At 38.7% G+C, this 17,518-nt stretch overlaps 1 protein-coding gene across 1 annotated transcript in view; it reads left to right on the top strand.

Annotated features, from left to right (window-relative positions):
- LOC123981660 (matrix metalloproteinase-17-like) overlaps positions 1 to 17,518 on the top strand; it is a 70,505-nt gene that overhangs the window by 18,015 nt on the left and 34,972 nt on the right. The window contains exons 2-3 of the mRNA XM_046066677.1: positions 7,056 to 7,188; positions 7,361 to 7,496. Of these exons, the coding sequence (XP_045922633.1) occupies positions 7,056 to 7,188; positions 7,361 to 7,496 (269 nt within the window). The remainder of the gene's footprint in view (positions 1 to 7,055; positions 7,189 to 7,360; positions 7,497 to 17,518) is intronic.

Raw genomic sequence — 17,518 nt, 5'->3', positions numbered from 1 at the left:
CATTTCTCTGTAACATTAAATATTAATGACAATATAAGTCAAGTTTGGAAAACATATAATAAAGTATTACTTAAACTTAGCTTATCTGCTTCATCATGTCAGTGTGGGGGCTGGTTTGATCAGATTTGATTGACAAATACAGACATTTTTAACCAAAATTGTTCCAGAATTGGCATACAATTGTGTGTTCATGTAGGACCCCTTTACTTATAGAAGCTGTAGAAGTAAGAAGCTAATTGAAAATAATTGTTTTTGAAAATAAATGTTTTCAGGGCCTTTAAGTGAGAAATTATTGACGTTGTACTGATGTGTTGTGTGTCAACTGTGAGTACCAAAATGTACCAAAAATGTTTCTCCTGAGAAAATACTGTCATCCACAGACAGTAAACTTTATCAGTTAAAATCAATTAAACATTGACATTTCCGGACCAGTTGCCTGGCAACCAGAGCCTCAAAGAGCTTACTAGTGCTGCCCCAGAAATAGTCCGGCACATATTTATTTTGTATTCACACTTCATTTTTGTATGGACTAAACAAACAAGTTAATTAGGTAGCTTTTGGCAGATTTTGTTACATTAGAGAGGTATCTGGCTAGCTCTTTTGCCCTGTTTCCAGTCTTTGTGCTGCCCTAAGTTAAGGTTAATTTATACCTCTGCATCGAGCTATGTGCCGTCGTAAGCATTTATACTTGTGCGTTGGTATCTGCGTCGCTTTGCAATTACACCAAATTGCTAGTTGGCAGTGGGGTTTCTATGTTCCTTTTTGTTGGTGTAGGTCACTAGAAACAATAGCAACTGAAACTGAGCGGATCATGTTAGAGTTGGAGGTGATTGATGTTGAACAGCAGTTGCTTTTAGTGAAATGATTAAAACGCAGAAATGAGAGAAGGCATTGGAGAAGATGGTATGTACGACCTTTGAACCCGCTAGGGGCAGAAGAAGGACAAGCTGGAAATGTGTAGGAGAAAATGTGATGCAAGCCTTCGATTCACAGTTCTTGTGGTCTGCATCGCTGCGATATGTACTTACATTTTGCGGGAGGTGCATGTCAGGCTATAGCGTAGGACACACGGCTATGCTTAGGCTACTGTGTAGCTACAGTGTAGATTGGCCTTTAGTAAGCTGCTAGATGTAGCTTCATATTTACTGTACAGACAAAGACAGTCCAAACCTTTTAATTGGAAGCCCTTTGTTTGCACACGTGTCATGGTTTTCACTCAGGAAACTTTTCCTTTTTTTGTGGAGTTTTCATTGGAACAGTGGGTTACACAAGTTGAGAGGGCAATGTCTTAATGTTCATTGGATTTTAAGACACTATTGGTAAATGACATACCATTTAAATGATGAAATTGTTGTCACCACTCAAGTCGGACTCTGACATGCACAAGTCTTTTTCATGGTTTAACCAAGACAACCATCCTGGCCTGACCTTAAACACTAATCTAAATGTTGAACTAAAATGTATTTAGTTTTTAGTCAACCCTTTCTCACTCCCCAACTCGGACACATGGTCAAGACCCATCGGTGTCAGTTTGTAACACACTGGGGATCCCTATAGCATCATAATTCAACACAGTGGGGGAAGCCCTGCAGCGTCAGTTTTAGACGATAAAGTTAGGTATATGATATTTAACAGAAAAGACTGAGTTAAGGTGGTGGTTTGGGTTATAGATGGAGGGCCAGAACCCAGACTTTCAACCAGGAGGTGTTCGTGTCCCATGTGAAAAAAAAGTCAACATTGAATATTTTTAAGTTACGTAAGCTACATACATTACATAAATTGTGTAAGTTACGCAAGTGACTGTTAACTGACATGTTAACTGATGTACGTTGTTATTTTAACCCAAACCATGATCTTTTCCTTACCCTTGCCAAGTAGTTTTTTTCACAATTTTAATAACGTGCAAATTCAACATGGCGATGTTTTGCAACGCTAGCGTTTTGAAAGTCTAACCGGACATTGCATATTTATTGTTGCTAACTTTACTGGACACTGCATACTTATTGTTGCTAAGTGTTGCTATTTTGACCGCAGAGCCGTAAACATCTAAAAATGACACTAAAGGGGTACCCAGGGCGTTAAAAAGTGACGCCAAAGGGCCTCGACCAAGCATCGATATTTGACAAGTCAGGAGTGTGAATGGAGTGTTGATTTAGTTGCCAGTAGTAGACATTGTAGGGGAAAAAATTGGGTCAAGTAGTATATGAAAACACATGGGCAGAGACACAAGCGTATGCGTGCTGTACTTGGATTCTTACAATATTACTGTGTGGGATTTAGTATACAGAGAAAATAGCTTCCTCATAGCAGTAATACTTAAGAACAAATTTAATTTGGGAAGGCTTGAACGTACCAATCAAAACTGAATGATAATACACCAGGACTGCACAGGTCATTTAAGCAGCAAGTAGGCGAAGTGGTAAAGACCACCTGGGCCTGAGTTGGGACATGGGGTCAAGCCCCCACGTCAGCAAGCATTTGCCCTCCTGAAGTCACTGAATACCAGCCTCCGGGCTGCTGGACTGCGGCTGAGCCAGAACTCTGACTTCACTGCAGGGAGAACAAGGGAGAAAGAGGAGAACGTTTTATTTTTGTAAGTGGAGCTTGGTGGTCTCTATCCTGTATGTCACTCACCTATGGCAAACCCATGGTCACAGTTCTTTGTTATCTGACATGCAACTTGTTTGAATTCACTGAAGTGTGCATCTTTCATTTGTCTCTATGCATTTAAGGATGGACTGCACAAAGAAAGGGTGATGATATGATAATAAATGAACACTGTATCTGACCATTTTGTAATAACAAACAGAGAGAAGATGGAAAGTTGTGGCTATGTGCTCAATAAACCTGAACTTTATCGTGCCGTTCACTTATCTTACTTGCAATCCATCTCTTTTTCATTTCGTAAGTTTGCTTAATAAATTACACATATTGAGTTAGTTTTATCTTTCTACATATATATTACTTTCTTGAGAAATGATTGCCAAATAACTTTTTGTTATGTGTAGTGATAGTGTTTTTCATTTAATGAAGATGAGCTTCCTAAACTTGAACTGAGCTGTCCTCCACTTGCAGAACACGATTGTAAGGAAGTCATATTGTTGCTGATCGTCTAACAAGTTGCTGCACTATTAGATCAGATACCAATTATACACAGATTCAAAGTGCAAACTCAAAGACAGTTCACGTTTGCTCTGCACTTTAATATGCTCATTTTGATATGCTCATTTGATTTCTTTGTTGCATTTGTCCAAAGACAATTACACATAACAATTCACATAACTCACAACATGACTTAAAATGTGTGACTCAAGACAAAGATCACAAAAGATTTGAAAATATTTTTGGTTGTTATCTTGTCTTGAGTCATGCTTATAGTTCTGACAGGGGACCTATATGTGTCTGTTCTCCTCTATCTTTCTTTCACATACTCTCAGCTTCCTGAATAAATTATTAGTTGTTTTGTCGCTGGGGGCAGTGCTTGAACTTTACACTTTGCCATTCAAGATGTTCTTTAGTTCTGCTTTACAACTCTGGCTCAAGAAAGTAAAAGAGTCCCCATTCTTATTTTATGCAGAACACAACACAGTAATCAAAACATTGCTGCAATAGTTGAGGCAAACAACTTACCACTGTAGCATCAAAGGCTGTAAAAAGAAAAAGTAAAAAAAAGGTTTATTATTTGGGGTACAGTAAGGTAACGCACGGGTGTTTGACATCATTTTTGTGCATTCAGAGTTTGTATGTGTGTGTATGTGTCTGTGCTTAACTGTGTATCTTAATGAGCGAAAACAGAACAGTCTGTGTCTTATTGTTAATCATAGATTTGGAGAGGATGAATTTCTCGTACAGGCCAGATTCTGTGTTTTCCCCCCACTCTGTGCTCATTTATTTCTTTTATCTTTATTTCAAGGGTGAAGACCCCAGGAGAAAAGCTCCATTATTATTTGGGGGGCTATTAAATTGGAGATGCATGTAAATGATTTAAACTTTCTTCCTCCTTTGTTCTTACAACCGTAATTTTATCTTTAGCTGTCACTATTAAACTGCAAGCCTGGTTAATTTTATTGTTGTCGCTATCCAGTAATCTGTGATTTTTTTTGTTTCTCTATGTGAACTCAAAAGGCTTGTGTGCAGCCTTTTAAAAGTGCACCCAATCTCACCTAAACACAGTGACATCCCTGTATATAATTTAGCAGTGTTCAGCATGTTACTGAACTCGTTGGCAGGTTTTACTGCTTTTTTCCTCCCTGTGAGCTACGATGTCAGGGTTTAAATTAGTTGCTGGCTCCACAAAAAAGTTGGATGTAGTGAGTTTATGAGTAGTGTTGCGGTTTTGTAGACAGCAGAGATGTAATCCATCAATTGCACACCTTGCTTACAGAGAAGAACTTAAAGCTCCGATTGTCTGTATGGATGCACTCAAGCAGATATGCATAAACATATGTGCTTTCTTCAGTTTGTTTTGATGTAAAGACAATTTCTGATTTATTGTAACTTGGGTTTTATTTTCATAGTTATGACCACCTTTTTTATCTTTCATTGAACTCAGAAAGAAATTATGAAGATTTGGGATTGTGCCAACATTGCTTCAACAAAGATAAGGCAAGAAACGCGAGCTGTCAAACAAGTTGAAATCAAACAGTTCAGATAACCATTTAATTGTGAGATGAATCCAAAAATGAGAGCACCCAAAATGTCGGTAATAATCCCTCATTGCAGGCACAATTACACCATGTCATGTGGGACTAAATTGAACCAGCAAGTCACATGGAATGTCCCAAATCTGTCCTACTTCCGAAATCTATAAATGTTGCACCTGCATTTAGTCCAAAATGCTGCTGCCCGCCTCCTGACAGGAAAGAAGAAGAGGGACCACATCACACCTGCTGGTTTCCTGTTCATTACAGGATTGAGTTTAAAATCTTACTTTTAACTTTTAAATGCCTTAATGGATTGGCTCCATTGTACTTAACGGAGCTTCTTCATGTTCATACTGCAGCTGGAGTGCTGAGATCCACCAATCTCCTCCTCCTGGATGTACCCAGAAGCAGACTTAAAACCAGAGGCGATCAAGCCTTTAGTGTAGCTGCTCCTAACCTGTGGAACAACCTGCCAGTCCATATCAGAACCTCCCCAACTCTCGAACGTTGTAAATCACTGTTAAAAACACATCTCTTTTCTTTGGCATTTCCTTCGAGTTAAGTCTATTATTATTCCTAGCAATTTTAATATCCCTATATATCGTATACTGTATATTATAATGTTTTATTGCTGTACTTTTGTGTGCTATATAAATTAAATTGATATTGATACTGTATATATTTATATTGATGAACACACACTTCATACTGATACCGCCATATTGTAGTATACTATTTTAGCAGTTCTACATACTTTACCATTTTATACTACATTATACAATAACTGCAATGTTAGATATCAATCTGCAATTGTGGAACATTAAATAGCATGATGTTTGTTATATTTAATACTTACGCTTTACATTTTTCAATATTTTTTTTGTTGCTCTCTCACCACCAGTCTCTATTTGTTTTGTTTTTTATGTATGAGCAGCTCCTCTTTTTCCTTTGTGCATTGCATTATGGAGAAATAGTGTCGATCAATAGCACAAAAAATCCACCATATTTAGTGTGCATACTGTCTGGTTTGACAATACCTAATTTTCTCAACAATACATACTCAAACCTGCTTAGAATTAATATGGGAAAAAGTGACAGTGATGGATGTTTTCAACAATGTATTTGCAAAATACAATTCACCTTCGTTTTTTTTCCTTCCAAATAAGTTTGGATAATCTGGGACTTTGTCGAAAAACTTACTCAATTGTCTGACCGCACTTTTCTTGCCCCATTCTTTTTAGCAATGTTGGTGAGTACAATGTTACTACTGATAGGAACTATAATTTGCAAACTTTTAGAAAACAGGGTCATCACTTATGTTCTTTGTTGAGTCATAGACTTAATTTAGCTTCCTTGCTTTCTTTTCAGTTCTTTGACCTCTCCCTCTTAGCCCTGACATCACAGTTTGAAACTCTTTCAGGAAATTATTGTTGTTTCTTATCCTGCCAAATGCTGCTAAGGGTCAATTCAATTCCCCTGTAAACCTTTCCCAAACCCTCTGTAAGAATGGCAAAGCTGAGGAGGCAAGCAGAGAGCTAAAGCTAAGTCATTGAGTTAATGGTATTTTCCCAGTGTTGTCAATACAAAAGGCATGCCTTGCTATCGATCTGTGTCACTCACCTCTGCCGAGTGCTGATCAAAAACCCATTTAACATCTGCCATCTCTTATTGGCTGTGAGATCATGACGAGGGAGAAGGAGGCTTAAGTGGGCCTGAGACAGATGAAAGGTATAAACAAGATAAAGAAAGATCTCAGGGGAGAAAAGGCAAGAGAGAAAGTGGGAAAGGAAAAGAGCAACACTCAAGTTGCAGTTCACATGCATCCATCAGTCAAATCTTACCGAAACCAATCAATGCAGTCAGCTGGGCTGCTTTGATTGGCAGCAACGTCACTGGTCTCAGATGGAAATGGAGTTGCAGTGTTATCCTTTATATACATGGCTTCTATTTTCACTGGTGTTCCTTCTGTGAACCTACTCAGCAATATGATTCTTTGAATTTATGTCAAACACATAAAAAATCTATATCATTATCATCGTCATCATCATCATAGGCATGATGGTATTATTTATTACATTTGTATAAAATTAAAATCAAGATCAGGTTATTAAAAAAAAATATTAAAGAGATGTCTGCATCTTGCTTCTGATTTTCTGTGTTGCTCATGAAACCGTTCCATCAGCAACACTCCCTGCCTAATAGAGATTCAGATGTCTCTAGTTTAACAACAAATGAGAAAGACAAAAAGTTAACTTTTGCTTCTTTGCAAAACTACTTATATAAACTGGTTGTGCACACAGTATCCACAGACAGTAAACATGAACAGGTGTCAAACCTTCTCGGCAGCTTTGGGATACTTGGAGTCCTTGAAATGCCTTTGAATGACACTTGAACTCTGTGTTTCCCTTTCAGGATTGGCTGAGCAAGTTTGGCTACCTCCCGCCCCCTGACCCAGTGACTGGTCAGCTTCAGACCAAGGAGGCCCTGACCAAGGCCATCAAAGCCATGCAGAAGTTCGGAGGGCTAAAGGAGACCGGAGTCTTTGGTATGTGGCTGTGTTTGTTTGGGGGAATAATGTTGGAGAGTTGGTACTTTGGTTGGAAGGAGGAAAAATATAAAATACAATCCAATCAATAAAACCACCAACTATAGCCTCAGACATTCCCATAGAGTTGAATAAGCATCTCTCTGACACAACTGTCTCCTCTCCTCTCCAGACCAAGCCACACTGAGCCTAATGAAAACACCCAGATGTTCTTTGCCAGATGTGTCTGAAGCAGAGATGAGAATGGGCCGGAGGAAACGAAGCCCGACTCTTCAAAACAAATGGAATAAGAGGCATCTGTCATGGAGGTAGGAAAGAACAAAATCTAAGTTCTACAAGGCATAGTGCCTTGTAGAACTTAGATTTTGATATCATAATATGTGTAATATATGAGGAAAAATGACCTGAATTATAGGTGCAGCGGGTTACACTATTTGAAAACAAATCACGGTTAGATTATTTGGGTACTCCAGAGTTTGTCAGTCAATTTCTGTGTCACTAAAATGTTGACTGACTTTCAAATAGTAATTTTAAAAGTTTGAAAGGTGTAAATATTCAGAGCTTGACCAGGTATGGTGCCTAAGGTTAAGTGTTCTTTTACAAATTTTAGGGTCGGTAGTTGAGTATTGATTATGCAAAGGAGAATCATCCACTTCAGTTTGTTTAGTGTATTTTATGTAATCAGTTTATCTGAGCCTAATGCAGTTCTGTACAGAGTCAGTCCAGCACATCACATCAGTGCAGTGCTGTCAGCAATAAATCAGAAACCCCCCACCCCCATCTGTGCTTCCTTTTATATATTAGATTAGAGGACTCTTCCTCAAGCCGGAAATCTTTTGCTCTCCAGATCAATTCTGGCTCAAAGGAAAGGCATTTTGTAAAAGTGGCAAGCTGATTAGAGAGACCTTTAATAAACAACAAATATGGCTGTCGTCTCAGTGGATGTTCAAAGACCTCCTCAGAGTCCTCATTAAACTATTGAATTAAATTGAATTAAATTAAAAATTGCTAAATTCCAACAAGGCACAGAAAGTCCATGAAAAGAAAATTCAATCCGTAACAGGACATTAAGTGATCTAAGTCCATGCAGTTCTGCTGCAATTAAAATACCATTACACTCAAAATCCATATCTGTATATCGATCTCTTGTCTATTTCTATCTATCTATTCTATCTGTTCTCTCTATCTCTTACTAATTTCTTAATTACAGTGGATTCCAAGGGTGACCCAGAGCCACTGCATAACAAAGTATCGAAACGTAGTAAAAACCACAGAAACTTCTCAAAGCACTCTGCAGCATTATCTAATTATCTATGTTCAGCCTATGTTCAGAACATTCCAAACTCTACACAATATTACTAAAAGCACTTTAGTCTTGTCACGTCATCGGCTCCATATTTCTCTGAAGCTCCACCAGAAGTGTGTATTTAGTGATATATTGGAAAAGAGGACAATATACTAAACATGAAAATCACCAGCAGACGAATTGATAAAGCTGCAGGAGTGCTTTCAGAGGTTTCTATAGATGTTTGGAAATGTTTTTTTGCCATGACTCTGGCTCCCTGTTGGAATCCATTTCAACTGCTGTGAATCCGAACTGATCAAAGCTGCGGTCTTCTCCAAGAAACATGATATAAAACTTTTTAGAGACACCTTTCAAGCCCACATGTGGTGAGTATTCGAGGTTAGATATATGGTGGAACATTCCTTTAATGGTTCAGAAAGTCATATGTATGACTCCCAAAGATCAAATGCTTTGTCACAGACAAAGGGGTGTTTTGAAGTTTTCCCATGATAAAATAATACGGTCACCCTTGACCACCTGAGAAACCATAGCATAGTGTTAGACAGAGGAAGGGGAGGCAGTGAAACGTTGGGTTGGTCTGTGGTGATTTACACAAGCTGTCAGGGCCTGTGTGTGTGTGTGTGTGTGTGTGTGTGTGTGTGTGTGTGTGTGTGTGTGTGCAGAATATGAATACATGCATGAATTTATAAATCAGGAGAGCTAACAGACTAACATACACACCGGCATGTATGCATTGTCTCCCTCACGGAGGGCTTTAACTGTCTTTCTCTTCTTTGTGCTGCTGGCAATCATACACCGTGCTCCTGTCAGCTCACTCCACTCTGAAATAAGACAGGTTTGTCTTCAGTCCAGTGAAACCCCTTTGTATTCACAGCACTCGGGTTTATAGAACATTGCACTGGAACAGTTGTGGATTATTTGCTGGCTTCAGATCCAGAGAGATTTCCACATGGTGCAGATTTTCACTAAAGCACTATAACAAAGCATTGATATTCTGCATAGATTGGCCTCGTCTGTAATTCTCTCAGTGTGCTTTCTGCTTCTTTCTTTTCCCGCTGATGTTGTATCATTTTATAGCAATTCCCTCACTGCTTGGTTTAGAAAATTATTTTTATCATCTAATATTTCATGGTGTCTCTGGTTCATTAGATTATATGGGTGAATAACAGGGCTGACAGAATGGAGATAATGCGCAAAACAGCTAATGAGTCAGATGCAATCTGACAGGCATATTAAATGTTAGTATTCTGATCCACCACATCAGTCAGATTAAAGAAAAGTATGGCTATTTATATTGCTGCAACCTACATATTGTATTAATGTATACATTTTTAATTATTTAATTGTACAGTCAGGAAGGTAATGTATATAAACTAAATTGTTTGTTGATACTTTTTGGTTTTTTGTCAGACTAAGTGCATTTTTAATATTTTTTTAAACACTATGCTACAGAGAAGAATGGGATGAAATAAAGGAAGGACACATAAAATAACTTTATTCTAGTTCTCATGGTCTGAGATTTTACTGACATCAGGCATTTGGAGACCTCACTGTGTGCCTAAAACATTTGACACTAAGAACTTTTCAAAAAAATCTAGAAGCTGGCTCAAAATACAAAAGATTTACATATGCTGTTGATCTGTAATTGGTTTTGACAGTACTTTTTATGGAGATCTACCCCTCCCAGATCCCAAAGTCTGTTAGGATTTATATTATTGCAGTTTTATAAGAGCTTGTGCATAAATGAGAGTATGAATGATACACAAAGTTGACATGAATTTGATTCATAATGAGGCAACTGTCATGTTGAGGACAGGTTATCTTACTCACATTAAGATTGCAATAATTGCAAGACTTAGTTAACAGAGCTCAGTTACTCGTCAGTCTTACTCTTGTCACACAAATCTGAATGGTTCTTTAGGTCTATTTGAATATGAGTTCTGTAAGAAGTGCAGGTGTTAAAATGCAATGTGCAGTGTCTTTCACTGCTCCATAAAATCATGACTGTGGAGAACAACGAGCACAAACTCCCACTGTTTCCACTGCAGTCTACCATATTGTATTTCCAGGTGTTAAGTAACTGCAAATCATTTAAATGCTTGAATAGAACTGACCTTTATGTTGGTATTAACAGAATCGGAGACTTTTAGTGCATGCAGCATTTAAAATTTGACTTGTTACAGGAGTCCCTGATCTACCAAAGGCCTGCCCCATTATATTTAGATTGTTGTATTGGGATATCATCAACAATGTCTGTGTGACTGGTGCTTCATACTCTCCTCTGCTGATTCCCACACATCAGTCACACAATTATGTTCTGAAAATGTGCAAAGTTAGTAGTGATTGGTGAGTGTCAGTTATTTCATAGAGAGAAGTAAAAAGATAAGGGGCAAGGCTTAATAGCCATTCATTTTAGCGACTCACATTGAAGTAATGTGTTTTTCCACAAGAGAAATATAAGTAAATTATTTTTCTGATGATGTCTAGTAGTCTTTGCACCAGGGCTGAGCCCTTAATCCCCAATTTAACTATTACTTACCTTTCTTTTTCTCTTATACACGCACGCCCATACAGCACACTGCACTCAACCTAGTTGTGCAACAGCCCCCTGTTAGCTCATTATCTCACATTGTTAGCCCATTATCACAGCAGACAGCTTGGCAGTCATTAGCAGCCCAACTGATAACTCAAACAGATAGGTGTAGCGAGCTGAGTGGAGGAGAGAAAGGATAAGGGAGGTGGATGAGGAAAATGAAGAGGACAGAAAGAAAAGAAGAAACAAACATGAAAAGGAAGACTGTATCTTTTCTTTCTCCATCTCATACAATTTGTGGGTTTTACTGACTAAATGCCTAATAACGCTTATCTATCTCTTTAGACTTTTAGTCATCCCTATGATTAAGTAAATTAACTGAGTACAACAATAAGTAATGCTGGAACATGAACAGGTACTTAATGACCAGGAAAATCCATCACAGATGTAAGTTTGCAGCGGCATCATGTTTTTCACATTTTGGATTGTATTATTATTGTATTAATATACCTATTGTTTTGTGAGACCTGTATGTGGGAGCCATAGTCAAGCACTCCGATCCCAGTGAGGGTTATTTAAAAACAGTAGAGCCACGAATTCGGTCAGTAATGAGAGTATTAAGTGTAGCCATAGTCATAACTCTGCAGCAGAAGTCCATCAAAGTGCAAATTATAGCCATAGCTCATAGTGGTTATTGAGGGTTAAGAAATGCCACTGCTGTATCTGAAGGAACCAGTATGTTATAGTCCTAAAAGTAGCACTGAGATCAGGAAGTAATAACAAAAAGCTGCTAGCAATAATGGCCAGACATATCACAGCATGACAAAGAGTTTTTAATTGTCTTGTTCCTTTGGCACCTATGAAGTATTTGGATATATCTTGTGTTCACCAGGTAATGCACTTTGACCAATACCGTTGCTATTTACAAACTAAGAAAAGCAACGCGTGATTTGATGTAATGTGATTTAATGAGACAGTCTGACCTACTTCTTGAAATCTTCAGATCTTGAAAACGTTTACAGAAAATCCAAAATCACAGGACGGAGCTTTTCACTGAGGTTACTATAGCACCACCTCATATCCAGCTAAGGAGACACTGAGGCTATGTGCCTAACTAGGAACAAGATAACAATGTAGGCCATGCCTAAGTTACTGGATTCATTGGAGCATAATATATTGATCTTAAAAGAATCTACAGCCATGCTAGCAGCTCTGTTGAGGCTATACTTAGACACAGCAGTGCTAAATTGAGCTAAATGCTAACATCGGTGTGCTAACATGCTCACAATGATAATATTAACATACTAATTAATGTTTAGTATGTGTAATGTTTACTATGTTCAACAGTTCTTAGTATCTTAGTTTAGCGTATTAGCATGATAAAATTTGCTAATTAACAGTAAACACAAAGTACAGCTGAAACTGATGGGAATGTCATTAGTTTTGGTATTTTGTCATAAACCAAAGTACTGCACAAATTGTTCTCAAATTTAAATTTAAATTTTAGCTGAAGTATTTAGTATTTAGCTCAAGCAATAGATAGTTCAAATCCTTCTAGGTCGGGGAAGCGTGCACCTTGAGTTTCCCTCATATATATATGAGAGGTGCTTCTATTTTTGGTCAGTCCCAAATCCATCATTGTGTCGGTATCACAAAGTATAGTTATGCCACACACAAAAGTTTAGTGACTTTGTACTACGGAATTTCTGGGTACTGAAGTCGTCAGTATTCATCTCCCTTCTGTTATTTGAGGCCACCAACCTGTGAAATTGCTTGGTGGAACCTTAAGAATAAAAATAACTGTCATTGAGTGTTATCTTATTAGGACCCCATTTTAGGTTTCTCCAGATTTCACATCACAGTCCCAGAATTGGTGACTGTGATAGGCAGGATAGACACAGAGATGAGGGAAGAGGGAGACTTGGACTAGAAAGGGGAGAGAAAGATTTGTGGAGAGAGGGTAGACTCATGCAGAGGCTTTTAATTTAGTGTCTTTCATCTTCAGCCTGAATGATAATGATGTGTGTGTATGTGTGTGTAAGAGAAATTTGAGGAGTTTTTGATAATACACAGCACGAGTCTGTGTCTCTGTCAGTGAAATATATTCATGTTTGTGAGTATGTTTGAGTGTTTGTGGCGCTACATGTGTGTCTACAAACGCATACGAGCATATGAATCACCGTCTGCGTATGAGCTTTCAATTTTCAGGGTAATCAGCTTATGTCTACGGAGGGTAGCGGAGCACAGGAGGTGAATATTATTTGTGTGTGTGTGTGTGTGTGTGTGTGTGTCCGTGTGTGTTTGCGAGTGCATGTACTTTATAGCATCACTTTTGATGTCAGCTCATGTCTCTGTGGAGCAGCAGAGACACAGGAGGTAAGAGCCTGCTGAGAAGCTGAAGGCGGGGGACAGCAAAAGAGTCTTGGAGTTTTCTCTCCCTCATCCCTCCCTTCGTTCCTCTCTGCCTCTCTTCTTTTGAATCATCACTGCACGTGGAAAGGTCTATGAGAAGTACGTGGAAATTAAAAGTCAAGCGGATGAAATCTTATAGGAGATTGGGCGTGTGTGTGCATGTGTGATTGCAAACATTTGTGTCTTTCCATAGTAGCTTTCAATCCACACATGTAGTATGCACGCAGACACACACACACACACACACACACACACACACACACACATACATACCTTCACATAAGCCTAGATTGCTCTTACACATTTGTCAAATTAAGGTGGAAATTGTGCCATGGAATTTAATAGGTTGGGAAAATTAAGTCCACCTTAATCAGCCTTATGTCCGTCAAACTAATTTTAAAGTCTGTTAAATAATTTTTTCTAATCTTTGGCAGAGATGGTTTGCAGACCTGTTTCTTGCTCATCCCCATACACCATGTTTTATTGTGAAATAAGGACCTGAAACATGACTTTGAGTGAAATTGCATTTAGAGCTGCAGTCAGGAATGTTTTGTTACCTTCTCCCTTACCTGAAATGATGTTTGAACTACAGTAAATATGGCAGATTTGCTGTGGAGGTTTGTGTGGAAACCTGCCAGATGTGAATCAGCATTCGCAATACTTGGAGAATGAGCCAGCTAGCCAAGTGTGATACTACTGGGTTCGTAGTGAATACAAACGTGTTGATCAACATTTCTCAATTGTAGAGTATGGAAGATGACTCCAGCCGTGGTCATTGCACAGGATCATGTATTACATGTACATATTGATGCAATTTTCCCTGCACAGTATCCCTACAAATTACACGTTGACACTCAACATAGGAAGTAGCGCACTCTACACTGTATGTAGTGAGGTAGAAAGTAAGGGTGTGGCGGTTGGAATGCTCAGTGGGCATATAGCCTGCATATATCTGCAATTAATGTTTTTATTAACCGTTACAGAGATCTTTCCCTAACCTTAGCCAAATGTATTAGTTTTTTCTAAATTTCACCCCTACCCATGAGACATGCCCCCTGTACTTTTCAAAATCCCAGTTTTGTCCTATCTACTTGTATATTTTTTACAGTTATACTTTAAATGACTCACTAAAATCTTTCTTAACAATGACCTCTACACATCCTTCTCACCTCACCCTCAGACATCCCTATGCTGTGTCTCAATTTGGGTACTTCCTTGAGTATACTAACATGCAGTACACTGCATACACTATGTACTTAATTACTTAGTGCGCTAATTTTGACAGGGTAGTGTTGTCTCAAATCAAACACTGCTGTTGTGCACTAACCGGAAATGACTATAGCAAGATTGCGCAATCCCCCCAGCACAGAGGCTGCCTGCAGAGCTCCAAAATAATAATAAAAAAAAAAAATAAAGTAATGACAGTCGCCTTTTCGTACTATTTGTGTTGTTTATTTATTATTTTGTTAAGTTTCACAAGCTAAGAATTTTCTGTACATCACGAGCCATCATGTCTTTATTTAATTTAAACTACTCAAATGTAACGACAGAATAACAGCAGTACAAATATTAAAACTACAGCTGTGTTTTACTCTGCCGTTGTTGCTGGAGTCTCTGCTGAGCTGGCTGCAGAGGTATGTGTGACTGCCTTGCTAGCTCCTCCAGCGGGTTCGCGCAAGCTTACCCTGCCGCCACTTTACTTTTCGTAAAGCTGTCAATATTCGACATCTCCACATTTGATTTTTCACATCAAAACTTTTCAGAAGTGGATTTAGTGATGAAATAGAGTTCAAAACTTGTAAAAGACATTCTGTTGTTAGCCTCTCCCTTGCTGCTTCCCACTTCTCCTGTGTTATTAGTCCCGCTCCTTCCACCACGTAGCTAAAATGGCGATCGTTGAGCGTTATGAGTGCACCATCTGGGTACTCTCAGTGCACTGCATTTTATCATACTTCTCAGTGTGATCACACTTATGCACTCAAAATAGTAAGTGTAAGTACAGAAGACACAGCACTAGATCACGGCTGTGTGTGGATCTAGCTAGCCTGCTTAGCTAGGTGCATCTGTACTCAATCTAAATGTACTCACCAGAGAATGTGAACAGCCAACTCTTAATAAGCTTTTTCAACGGTGCTGGTTAAATTTACACAGTGCCGTGGGTACGAGTCACTCTAGCCTGATTGACAGGTCGCCATGGTAACAACTTGTCAATCCAACTAAGGTTGAGGTCAAGGGCAACTGGACTTTGTAGAAGAAAAACTAGAAGACGTTTCGTCCCTCATCCAAGAGACTTCTTAAGTTCTGACTAACTGGGAAACTCAGCTATTTAACCTCTGTGGGATTCTTAGCTAGGATCGTCGATACCGCTGGTTCATTAGTGCTAATAGCTGTGGTAACGACAGTCGTCATGGTCGTTAGAACTACTCCTGGCCAAGTCTGAACGACCATCGTTTGTATCTTTCCTCGCTGTATTGGATCGCATACAATAAATTGCTTTGGGTGTGCAGTCTTTGGGGTGTACCACTATCTGTCTTAGCGTGTTCTTGGGTTTAAAAAACACAGGGATGTGGTGTTTTTCTTCTACAAAGTCCAGTTGCCTACCCCAATCTTTGTTGGATAACTATGGCCTGGATGACTGAGAACCTTCACAGACAACTTGTCAATCACAGATAATCCCGCCCTGAAGCATACTCTGCTTTATGGTATATTTTCCTCTAAATGGGACCATAATTTGCTAAATGAACATTAGGTTGTGTTGAAGAAGACATGAAACTAGCGATTGAGACCATAAACTCATTAGGAAAGTGTTTACTGAGGTAATAAATCAGGTGAGAATTAGATATACTAGACTAGACTATTGGAACCAGACTTTTTTTGCAACTGGCCGTTTGATAGAATGCAGGTTTAAGGGACTTCCGCGTTCGCTTCAAATCACTGACCGGAAACTTCCTGCCTTTATGTAATGCACTTTTAACTTCTTAGCGTCATAGTTCAACGCACTGGGGGAAGCCTGGTAGCATCATTTATGAAAGCTAAAAGCAGCTGTAGGATATAAATAACAGAAAAGTCAGAGTAAGGAGGTGGTTGAGGTGCACAAGTGGGCCAGAAAATGGATTCACGTAGTTCACGTAAGTTACGTTTACGTAACTTCTGTAAGTTAAGTCACGTAAGTAACATAGTTACTTTAACCTTAACAGTGATGTTTTCCTAAACCTAAACAAGTAGTTTTGTTGCCTAAATCTAACTAAATACTTTTTGTGCCTAAACCTAACCAAATTGCGACGTTTCATGACATTAACCACGTGCCGTTTCACAATGTTAACCATTAGTTTTATTTTGAAAGTTTAACTGGATATTACATATTTATTAATGCTAACCTGACTGGACGTTGCATATTTATTGTTACTAACTTAACAGCAGGGCCCTACATGTCCAAAAATCTACGCTGAAGGGTTACCCAGGGCGTTAAAAGATATGTGACAGGTAGGGAGTGAGAATGTGTTTATTTTTGCCCATGTATCGTTGGCATCTCTCCCTCTCTCATACTCACACCCCTGTAAGGCCTTACAAACCTGTAACACAAGCCACTTTTAAAAAGCTGTTGTAATGAGGACATTTTTTGCAGGTAAGGAAAAGGAGACATCAGATACAGATGTCAAGAGATGGAAATGTGTCTGTGTGATCACCGATCCCTCTGAGTGTGGTAGCCTGGAGAAACGCTGAAACTTAAGGACTCTTGATTCTTATGGAGAACAAACTCTGTGATACTGACTAAAGTTAGAACTGTGTAAGATGAGATGGGGAGCTGAAATATATAACAGGAGATTGCCTGCGGTTGTGCCTTCTTTTGCTCACTCTTGCTCATGTTTTCTAACAAATTTTTAGCTCTATCTTCTTACCTACATCCTCTTGTTCATTCTCCCCTTTTGACTCTCTGCAAATTGGACATGTACAGTGTGTTCTTCTGAAATAGAATAAGGGCCACCACTTGGTGAAATAAATAAAAGATTAACAATATCATCTTTTATCTGTTTAATGCCAACCAGTTGAGTCACACAAAAAATATACTACAGCACTCT

Source organism: Micropterus dolomieu, linkage group LG13, assembly GCF_021292245.1.
Source record: "Micropterus dolomieu isolate WLL.071019.BEF.003 ecotype Adirondacks linkage group LG13, ASM2129224v1, whole genome shotgun sequence".
Taxonomy (NCBI): Eukaryota; Metazoa; Chordata; class Actinopteri; order Centrarchiformes; family Centrarchidae; genus Micropterus; species Micropterus dolomieu.
Note: the sequence above shows the minus strand (reverse complement) of the source record. Positions and strands in the feature narration are given on the sequence as shown.